This window comes from Vigna unguiculata, chromosome 6, assembly GCF_004118075.2.
Source record: "Vigna unguiculata cultivar IT97K-499-35 chromosome 6, ASM411807v1, whole genome shotgun sequence".
Taxonomy (NCBI): domain Eukaryota; kingdom Viridiplantae; phylum Streptophyta; class Magnoliopsida; order Fabales; family Fabaceae; genus Vigna; species Vigna unguiculata.
In genome coordinates, this window is record NC_040284.1 from 26,926,087 (window position 1) to 26,937,927 (window position 11,841).

Below are 11,841 nucleotides of genomic sequence, written 5' to 3' on the forward strand. Positions count from 1 at the left end.
TTCACCCACCATATTCATTAGGAATATATTGAAATATAGTATATTTAATTCTAGGGTGGTATACATTTATTATGATGTTACACCTATTGTCATTCATCAATTTATAATTGTAATTTATTTGATCAAATTATGGATGAAGATAAAATATCTGTTTTGTACTTAATATTTTATCTTTAGATAAAAGTTCTTACATGGAAAATTGACATATAATACAAATTTTAACTAATTTCAATTTTTTTTATTGCAATGTTTGTAAACATCCTTTAGTTAACTCAGCAGTGGATATCCCATCCAAAATTAAAGATAGTGCAAAATATGAAATGAAAAAGTAAAACAAAATTCATTTACTCAATGGAGTGATGTCTATAGGAGCATATTAGAGTCTACTAATTTCCCAAGAAAAAGACATACTAAAAATATGTGGAAACCTCTGAGGAACAATAGCTGTATTGTTTGCTGTAAAGTGATTTTAACTTTTGATTGCAAGGTTGGGCAAGTGTCCATTGGGCATGTAAAATTCACTGCACCTGTATTTGTCGATGAAATGGAGCATCGATGCAGTGGTTGTTGTCTTCTTGTGCCTATATCATGGTGGGAACAAACATGGCTAAGGGCATTAGAGAAAGTGTGCATGATACCATAATGTTTTTTACATACAAAAATGAATATTTGTTTACTTGTGTAAAAAATTAGGTTAGGAAAGTGTCTAGGGTAGTGTGATAGATGTCTGGTGTGGTGTTTTGGAGTGAAGGGAAAGTTGCTAGAATTTGTGTTAGTGGGGTTTCTGAGATAGTGTCAGAGTGTAGGGTGGGTCTGATTCTGATGTGTCAGATTCTACTTGGCGAACACATGCTGACGTTAATGCCCAACAACACATGCAAACACACAGACATATGTGTTGGACACTCCTAGTACTTCCTGTTATTTATTTATTTATACTTTTTCATATCTCAATTTGATAAATTTGATTTCAAGATATTGAAGTGATGGGAAAAAAGCATGGTTAGGAAAAGCGTGTGTTATACTCTTTTGCACCGGGGTGGATTTTATTCGAAAAAGCATAAAGATGGTGGTGGTGGTGGACTTGAGAAAATTGAAAAAGAAAAAGGGAGAAAAAAAAGAAAAGAGAGAATAAAAAGGTAACTGAATAGGAAAGGAGAAAAAGGAAGGGATATATGTGAAGATTTGAATGATTGGATCCGAAATAGAGAAGAGAAGTACAAGTAAAATTATAGTTTCCCTTTCTTTTGTGTGACAGAGAAGTGAGAAGACAAGAATTTGAGAATTGGGAAAAGATGAGAGATAAAGTTAGGAGAGAATGAAAAGGATGGATCTTTGGTTTTTCACTAACCCATATTAAGCAACCACTTTAATAATAATACCAATCATCAAAACTTTCAAACATTAAAACACAACCTAGTGCTATTGGTATCTTCATTTTTTCACACAACATAAAATTTCATAAAAAAATATATATATATTTCCATTTACATATATCTATTACCAATTTAAAAACATTGGAATAATATATTTTTTTTCTGTCTACGTATCTGCTAAATTTCTGCAGATTGGACACGTCTATCCACCGATACTTTTGTTGCTATAAATGGTAGATTCCGCCATCAATGTCCAAACACAAAAGTAAGGTGCAGATATTAAGTAAATATGTTTCCATCTTATTTATTCACTCATGTTTGATTATTCTTTTTTAATCGAAACACAATAAAAGATTCATCATCACTTTCTTTCTCATAAATTAAGCAGTTACTTTCTTGTAAATTGGGCATGGCATCCTTTTAAAATTCGTTTATTTCCCAGCAACCAAAATCTTGTGTCATTATTATTATTGCATTTTTTGGAAGAATTATAGAAAGAAAAAGAAAAAAGAGGAAGCATCCTATTCCCATAATGGAGCAGAGGAGTGGTAGAAGAAACAATGATGCCGATTTGACATGACAAAACTTTATCCTTTGGCCATGCCATCATGCTTTTTTCTCTCTCTCTGTCTCAACTTTTAAGACTTTTGCTGCCTCTTGAAGCCAAAATAATGAAACCAAACAAAATGAAACCACTCCTCTTTCGCTCTTTCCTCTTTTCACACCACACACCTTACTGTCTCTGCCCCCTTTCCATTCACACCCATCACTACTTTCCAACCACACACTATAACTTTTTCCAACACATTCATCATACCTTAACCAAAATCAACCAAAGATATCATCGAAATCAAAAAATTATATATAACCAAAAAAACTATACGAACAAAAGAATTCTACATTCTATTTTTTTTTGTCTTTTTTTACAAGATAAAAAAAACTATTTTTTTTATCTAGTTTGTGTTTAACTCTACAATGAAAGAAAAAAAAAACCTATGTAATGAATTTTAGTACTAAGAGAGATTGACATGCACACTAGCATCCATGCCTGAGTCACAAATCGGACAATTCCGTACAGTGGACCCACACATCGTGCAGAGGCAGAGATGCCTGCATGGTAATAACAGCACCACCGACTCTCTCACCCCGCAGCTCCGACACAGCCTCGCGCCACCGCCTGACGCCGCCGTGTCCTCGCACCCCTCCGCCGCGTCGTTGCTCCCACAGCTCGACTGTGCGTCGTCGGCCACGGCGGCGCGTTCCTCTCCGGCGTGTGCCAAAACCTGCTCCAAATTGGTTCTTAGGTAGTTGGCAGTGGTTTCGTTGGTTTGTGCGAGGTCCCTCCAAATTTGATTCTCCACGCATAAATTTTTCACTCTCTCTTGAAGGGCCCAATTCAACTTTCCCATTCTCTGAATCTCTTCGTCTTTTTCCTTCAGCTTCTTCGCCATTGCCTCTTGAATTGCGCTCGCTAGAATCCTCGATTGCCTCATTTTCTGTTCCTCCAATTCCATCCTCACTTTTTCGGTCTGTTCAATTCCAAAACGGATGTTAATAATCATCGAATCAAAATTTTACATTGACGAAAAATGCTCTTCAAAATCAGGGATTTTTGAAAATTTGAAAAATTTTGACTCTTGTGTGCAGTTACTCGCTTTTATGAATGGAGCGAGATTGAATTGAATGCTGCCATTTCTTTTTTCCACACATTCACACAGTCGGTGTAATACTGTAACTGTTTCGAATGAAGATGCAAATCTGATGACTCGTGAATTGAATTAATCAGTGATGAAACACGAGTCATCAAATTCTGGGTTTTGTGTATTGAATGTGTGGAAAAGTTGGTGCAGGAAATCAGGGTTCATAAATGAAAAGTGAGAAAAAAAAATTAAAAATGATTGAGAGGGGTGGAGAATGAATTACATGGTGTGCAAGAACTCGGTCGATTTCAGATTGGTGATGGTGAAACTGGTAGAGAATGTCCTGGGTGAGAAAAGAAGGTTGTGGAGAGATTTTGTTCTTGTGATGAGGTGGGAGAGAGGTTAATTCAGTGGTGAAATCTCTGGAACGTTTTCTCTGAAGGGGGAGATTGTAGGTGAGACCACTATCTGCTTTGTTTGGATCACAAAACGAGGATTGATAGAAAGACAAAAGAGATTCAGGCATTGCTGCTGCTGCTGCTGGAAGAGGCAAAGCTGAATCCATCTGGGTATTGCAGATGTAATCACAGTTCAATTGATGATACTGTTGTTGATTGGATTTGATGATTTCCCTGCAACATACAAAAAATCATGAAAAACGAAACCTTAAAAGAAAGAAAAAATTGATTTTGTGGTGAGGATGTTGTACCTGTTGGTGAGTGACTGAGAAGGCAAGAGATTCATGTAAGAAGCATCAACTGCCATGGTGGTTGTTTAAGGTTGTTGTTTGTGTGTGTGTGTGATATAGAGAATGAAGGAGAGAATAAGAAGGATATGAAGGAGAGCATGCAATAGATGTGGCTGAGTATTAGGGAAAGTGAGTGAATGAATGAATGATTCAGGTTTATTTAGCCTTGGTTTTTGTGGGCGTTTTCAAGAGATAGAAAGTCAAACGCATCTTTTCTAGACACATAAAAGAAAAGAAAAGCAAAGGAAAATCAAAATCTGTGCATAATTGTTTAAGGAACATTAGAAAATAAAAATGTTAAACATGGCTTGTCAGATTTTGGTCTGTCGGATTCACTTTAACGTTTTTTCTACGTTCACTCGTTCTAGACATTTGTTTCTAACTTTCTCTCTTTCTTTCTTTTTTCTTTTCCTTTTACCAAGCATCACAATAAATACTGACATGATTCATGCAATCAATAATAATAAAATAATGGGAGCGTTATTATATAATAAGTATTAGTTTTTCATATATTTTTAACATATACAAAAAAAATATCATAATTTATATACTTCCCATCTTCCTTACACTTTCCTTGGGTCAAGTACATGACTCTCTACAATAATACCAATTTTAAAAACACAATTTCGTCATCCAAATCTCTACCATATTCTCTTATGTATATATACTTATCAAATAAATGTCAAATATATAAATATCATCTGATAAAAATCTATTTCTTACACACAGATAATTAGTTTAACGCTAGAAATATAAAATATTAGTTTATATTATAGTTAAGAAAATAAAAATAATTTAAATAAAAATAATTAAAGTTGTTTTTTTCAACTATAAATATTTTTAATATATTCTCTTCCGTTTATTTTATCTTTTATGTTACACCTATACAAAATAACTGTTTACTTAGACAACAAAACTATAATTGTATATATGAATACTGAATAATAAAATTCTTAAATGCCGTTTATATTATTTCAAATTACATGACAATAATATATTAATATGAAACATTATTTGTTTACTACCTCCATTTGATGTAAAGTCAATATAAAAGATAGTCTTTTCATCTTATATTAGATATATTTAGTTATTAATTCAGTTTTACAAAATAATGAATATAATTGATTATACAATATAAAATAAATATTAAATAGAATTATGTTCTTTGAATAATATTTTTTTAACAAGTAAGTACTAATTAATTAGTATAAGATACTATTTATAAGGTATGAAAAATAAAAATGTATATTATTATATTTATAGAAATTAATTAATAATTTGGCTGAGTTACATATACTCACAAAAAAAAACATAATTATCTCAAATTAAAATATTCCCCCAATATGTAAGTTGTTTTAATTAATTTTATACTTTTACATTAAATCCACTATAATTTAATTATGATTTATTAATTGATATCACTAGCATAAAATTTTCTACTTTTGATAATAAGATCATGTATTAATTTATTATTATATAATCATCATATACAAATAATTAGAATATTAAATTTACTATTGTTTTGAATAGTACTCTTAACCTTTTATTAATATTATTTCATAATTATTCTTAACTTATATTATATAGGTATTTATTTAGACCTATTTATATTTATATGTATAAGGATAATCATGTTTGTATTTATATTGATGTTGTAAGAAAATAATTATGCGTGAGTATTAATATACTTTTCAGAAACGTGTATTAATATATTTGAATAAATAAAATTTTCTTCATGATATTACGATCAGTAAGAATACCTACACGTAAATATTAAGACAAACGTATGTATGAATATCTAATATACTTGTCGGTAAGTATGGCTGTAATTGTTTTGTTTGTTTTAATATATAATGAGATAATTTTAGTTTAACACATTTAGCTTAATAATATTGATAGATTTTATACAAGCATAATCTTAAACAAGGTTTTTCTGGTTGAGAAATCAGTCTTTTTCATAATGTTTGCTTAACAGGTTTATTTGTATGAGAAATATAATTTTTAATATTGACGAATAAATGTATGATAAATAATTTTGAAGATATAAATTAGAAATTACAGTTGTGAATTATTTTATTTAATTATTTAGTAGGAGAAATAGTTGTCTATAATAAACTAGACACGTAAGATTTTGGAAAAATAAAAAATACTGACACAGCCAAAAATTGTAAGCTGGCAAAGAGATGAAGATAGAGATGGATCCAAACTTCAAAATCCCAGACTGAATCTTATCCTCCAACACCAATTAAAATTTCAAACAAAACTATATTCTAATTTTTTTTTAGTTTATAAATGAGTGTACATTATTTATGAACTAAATTCAATCAAAAGTATATTTTTAGACCATATCTTTTCATAACTTTGAGAAAAACTGTTTAAACAACATTATTTACAGGATGAAAAAGAAAAAATGTTTTCTGACTTAGTATAGTGTATTTTAATGAGTTGAAATAATTTGTTCACGAGCACTTCACATGTTTATGTGTAATTTAGATAAAAAAAGAAAAAGGAAGGTCTCTCTTGCTAAAAAATTAAAGAAATAAAGTTAATTTCGTGGATTTAAAAAAAAAAGGATAGAAAAAGTTGTAGATTTAATTTCTTCATTAAAAAAGTTAACAACCAATGATTAAAAAAATAAAACGTGTTTTTTTTTTTATTTTAAATTTATTTCCAATATTTCAAAATATAAGACTACTATGATATACAACATGAGAAGAAGAGAAAATATAGCAGATAAACTAAGGCAATACAATAGAATTAAAACAGTTATCTTTAATTTAAATTTAAAATTAATTAAAACCCCAAATTACAAATATCCAATTAAAGTGGTTAATATATAATTTGATGGATAATGATGATATGACAGAGTGGTCAAAGGTGAATGATAGTGTGTGGGGAAGGTGCAGGACATGTGGGTGGGGGCGCAGGTACGGTCAATAATCAATACTGACTGCTGAATAATACTCTCAATGAAACAGTTTCTGACTTTCTCTGTTTTCCTTCATCTAAGCTCAGTCAATAGTCAATGTTTCATCTTCAATAGACAACTTCTATTTTTTTTTTTCCTTTCAAATTCTATGCAAAATTTTCCACATTAAACAGCCTTTTTTTACCCTTGTCTAAATCGAATTAATAACAATAATAATTATTGCGTAATTAAAAAACATAGAAAATTGTAATAATATAAAATGTAACGCTTTTAATTGGAGTTACATTATTACTCTTCCTTTCGCTAACTAACTCTCTATATACTCTTTCTTTAAATAATTATTTTCTCATTAATAACATTTAAAACATACGCCTCTCCCTCCTATATATATAAATAAATATTTAAATAACTCGGTATTTGAATCCATGAGACTGAATAACCAAGAAAATTCTTTCAAGAAGAAAATATCACGTACTAAGCACCAGAACAAGGGAATAAGCTGAGAAGAAAATTCACTTGTGAAATAAACCTTGTAGCTGACAACCAAAAGTTGAACTGAACACCACCCAAAAATTTTTATAAATAAAGACATTGGGTCTTCATTATAGGCATGAGTGGAGGCTCAAAAATGTAGAAGTAGGATAGAATAGGATTTGTGCGGCACAAAGGAGATGTTCTGTGTAAATCTTATGTGTAGATGATGATGAAATTGCATTGTATTATTCTATGAGTAGTTGAACTCCCTTGTGTCCGAGTTTGATGTAATCAATTCTAATTCTATTCACTTTTATCTCTTGGGTATTTATCTTTGCTTTCATTCAATTGTTTGTGATTTGATTTATGCTTAATGATGACTTGATCATTCATCTATTTAACTAATTTGGATTGAGTTGGGAAATCGATCTCAAACTGTGGTCTAATTAAATCATCATACATGTACTGGTGCTTATTTAAGTAGCCAGAGGAGTGGATGAAAGGATCTTGCACATGGCAATGATTCATTCAACGAGTTTTGCACATTAAAGCAATGATTCATTCTACTAGGAGTTGGGGAATCATACTAGGTTTGAAGTCCTTAAGTTCTAGTGTATCAGGGATGAACCTATATCTACATAGAAAGAGTACTCCGAGGACATTGAATGATTTGCATAGTAAGTAAATAAGATGACAGTGGTGTAGTAGAAGAAGATGAAATGAAATCAATTCATAGTCCCTACTCCACTCAATCTATCTAATTATTATTATCCATTCTTACTTGCACTCTTTATCAAAACCAAAATTAAAAAAGGCAAACTATCAATATACTTGCTAAATCCTTGTGAATACAACACTTGTTGATATTATTATGCATCAACACACGCTGGGATATGGTTGTTGAGAAACTGTCATTAGTAGATATTTTCTACAGTTGTGCAAATACATAAAATAACAACGAAGAATGATGTTGCTTCCTTGATGAATTTTGAATCTATAAACTACGTTAGGAATACTTGGACGACTTATTTTACCAATTTCCATAACATATTAGGCTCATTATTTATAATCTTCCTTTTGTTATTTTAATTCCTAAACTAACTTATGAGCTCAAAATCTAAAAGTTAAATACTATAAGCTGAAAACTAACTTATCAACTAATTTATAACTTACCTTATCCACTTCTTTTATTAAGAAATTCCTGAAATATTTTTTCTGTTTTAAATACAATAAATTATTTTAAAATAAGGGTTAAGTATGTTTTTAGTCTCTAAATTTTGGTACGAAATTAAAATTTGTCTTTGTCCAAATTTTTGGTATAGTCATTTTAATCTAATTATGTTAAAAAATTTTTGACATGTCATTCCAGCATTTGAGTTGCTTACATGATTTAACATGTCCCCCTTTAATGTCTATTGAAAAACATGTTTGACATGTAAAAAAAATTAAACATAATTGAGTTAAGAGCTTCTTTCACTCATTTTAAAAATTTGAAGACCAAAATATATCAAAAATTTAAAATTTTTAATTTTGGATCAAAGTTTACGAACTAAAATTAAATATATAATATTTATGTAACCATAATAAGTATAAGATAACATTTTCTAATTAAAAGAGTAAAAAATTTAGTTATTTCTAAAATAAGTGAATTAAAGAGATAAATAAATAAGAGTGGAGTGATATATTATTATAGTATTTCTTTCATTGTCAATGTGGGAGTATCAATGTCATCTTTGAGTGATATCATAACATCCAACAAGTCCTCTTCAATGCTCTTTTCTCCATTCTTCCATTGCTTCATTCTCTCTTCAACCATTGAACCATGATACTTCTCCATTGTTCTCATTCCTTTCTGCACCTCCCTCTTTTGCCCATCCAAATCAAAAACCCTCAACCATGGCACATTATGAGAAGCACAAAATGCATAAGTGTATTTAAGCAATGTGAAAATGGCATTCACATGTTCTACTTCCTCTGATCCAGGTCCTCCATCCACACTGCCTTTTTCAAAGTACCTCGTATTGAAAATCAATTTCCTCGTATAATGTCGTGAAACATCTCTCACACTCACAAGGCCCCCATTAACATTGGTGCATTTGTTGTAGACATAAAACATAATGTTATCAGCTTCTTCGTTCCTTTTGTGTTGAAACAATGGTGTCTAAGAGGGGATATTTCCTAGGCGAATGCATGCAATTTCAGTGTTCATATCTTGCATGAGATTGTGTATCCATTGAAACACAGGTTTGTTTGAAAGCATTCAGGAAGGTTCCCAACTATAGGCCAGGGTGTAGGACCTGGAGGTATTTTAGGCTTTTCAATTATGTGATATCTCAAGGCTTTGACCATAGTAAAGCCACAAATCATAACAAATAAAGAAATTATAAGGGGTTGAAGATACATGCATAAAATATCGAAGATGTAATCCATAAGTGCTAGGAATTGAATATTCAAAAGAGGAAAATTGTAATTATAATGTAGAAATTAACGTTAAACTATTGGTTAATCAGGTGCTTATTTATAAAGATTTTTAAAAATTTAACACATTTTATCATTGGTCTTTTTTTAATAGTTAGTAGCATATTTGTTATAATAGCTAATAAAATGTGATGTTGTCTCAAGGATAAATATGGTGAGATAATTTTGGTGCGTAACCTATTCTCCAAAATAAGAGTATTGTCCTTATAACATCATATGTGATGTTGTCTTGAGGATAAATATGGTGACATAACTTAGGTGTTACCTAATCTCCACAATAAGAGTATTGTCCTTACAAGATCGTAGAATTAATAAACTATAGTTTTTTGTTTTGTTTTTTTGGTCTTTATCTACATTGACACATATATGGTGACATAATTTATGTGTGTAACCTAATATCCAAAATAAGAGTATTGTCCTTACAAGATCATATGTTATGATATCTTGAGGATAAATATGGTGACATAACCTAGGTGTAACCTAATCTCCAAAATAAGAGTATTGTCATTACAAGATTATAAAATTAATTAATTATAGTTTTTTTTTTTTTGTTATTTTGATCTTCGTCTACATTGACACATATATTGTGATAATTTAAGTGTGTAACCTAATCTCCAAAATAAGAGTATTGTCCTTAGAAGATTATATGCGATGTTGCCCCGAGAATAAATATGATGACACAACTTAGGTGTGTGTACCAAATCTCTAAAATAAGAATATTGTCCTTACAAGATCATATGTGATGTTGTCATGAGGATAAATATTATGATACAACTTAGATGTGTATACCTAATATCCAAAATAAGAATATTTTCCTTACAAAATCATAAAATCAATAAATTATACGTTTTTTTTTTTGTCTTCATCTATATTCACACGTATGTTTGATAAATGTACTTGTACACAGCGAAAAATCACTAAAAAAAATACACGCGCTAAAAAAAAACAACGTTAAATAGTTATGAATAAATTTATTTCATTGCCAAAGAGAATTAAATTTGTCACGATATTCTCTTTTAAACAAAAAGAAAATTAAATATTGGAAGAAATATTTGCACGCAACAGGCTACTAGCTAGTAAATATTTAATATGTGGATTTATACTTATTAACAATATATATATATATATATATATATATATATATATATATATATATATATATATATAAAAGAATTGAATTTAATGATGATTTAGAATTTCAATCTATTTTCATAAATTTAGGGAACAATTTAACCAATTCTTACCACTCTAAAGAACTAAGTTAGTTACTTAATTTTTTAATTTAGAATTCAACCATAGTAAGTAATTCTAAACAACAATAGAAACTCTTCATTTTTTTTTCCTTTTACGAGGTTAGCACAAGGGTTTGATGATGGGTTACGATTTGGCAATTAATAATATAGATGCCGATGTTTGGCTTTACCTAGAAATGTGGTAGCATAACACAACCACTCAACTATGAATCAGAATCACTTAAGATGTTATAAAAAGAAAGCATAGAATAATTTCACTTTATATAAAGCTCAATTTTTTTTAATCAAAAGCACATAGTCTTACACATGTTTATTCTCTACCCCCACTTATTTTTCTGAGTCATATGCTACTAGGTTAGGCCAGTTACCTCTAAAAACACCCAATTAAGGAGGAAGTTAACTTCATCACTCATGGGTTTTCATATTTAAAGCAACTTAACCTAAAACGTACGTTCCAGATAAGGGACCACTACGAAAGTGACACAAATATTGGTATAATGCAAACAAAAACCAACAAATTCATATTTGAACGTATACATAAAGTTTCAAAAATTTAGAATTTAACCAACTTGTATGCGATAAAGTCTTCATTTCAACATGGTTGATGTTGAAAATTCTACTCGTATGTCTGGAATAAAAAAGACAACAAAATACAACAACAAATTCTTGTCCTATATAATTTTTTAAAAAAATAAATGTATATTTATTTCCTTACCCGCAAAAATTAAAACAATAATACTATATGAAAAAATTATTTTAATTAAAACCAGTGCGAAACTAAAGTGAATTTATATGATTAGACAGTTTGAAATAATATTTTAGAGTCGTTGTAAGCTCGGGAATTTAGAAATTTTGGATTTTCAAACAACTAACATGTGTTTATCCGAATATCGTATCGTCGTGTCTAAGTAATCAATGTTTGAATTGTGCATTGAGATTTCAA

The 11,841-nt window shown here is 29.8% G+C and overlaps 1 protein-coding gene across 1 annotated transcript; it reads right to left on the minus strand.

Moving 5' to 3' along the window:
• Positions 1-2,241: 2,241 nt before the first annotated feature.
• LOC114189207 (BOI-related E3 ubiquitin-protein ligase 1-like) lies at positions 2,242-4,110 on the minus strand. The gene is made up of 3 exons (XM_028077920.1): positions 3,726-4,110; positions 3,300-3,648; positions 2,242-2,905 (listed from the first exon to the last, which is right to left on the minus strand). The coding sequence occupies exons 1-3, from the start codon at positions 3,779-3,781 to the stop codon at positions 2,390-2,392; spliced, it is 921 nt and encodes a 306-aa protein (XP_027933721.1). The 5' UTR covers positions 3,782-4,110; the 3' UTR covers positions 2,242-2,389.
• Positions 4,111-11,841: the final 7,731 nt, after the last annotated feature.

What these genes read in the sequence shown, in the direction of transcription:
- LOC114189207 (XM_028077920.1), bottom strand. Translation starts at nt 3,781, where the DNA reads ATGGCAGTTGATGCTTCTTACATGAATCTCTTGCCTTCTCAGTCACTC. An exon ending in TCTCAGTCACTCACCAACAG is followed by an intron (nt 3,649 to 3,725) that starts GTACAACATCCT and finishes TGTATGTTGCAG; the next exon opens with GGAAATCATCAAATCCAATC. An exon ending in ACCGAGTTCTTGCACACCAT is followed by an intron (nt 2,906 to 3,299) that starts GTAATTCATTCT and finishes GGAATTGAACAG; the next exon opens with ACCGAAAAAGTGAGGATGGA.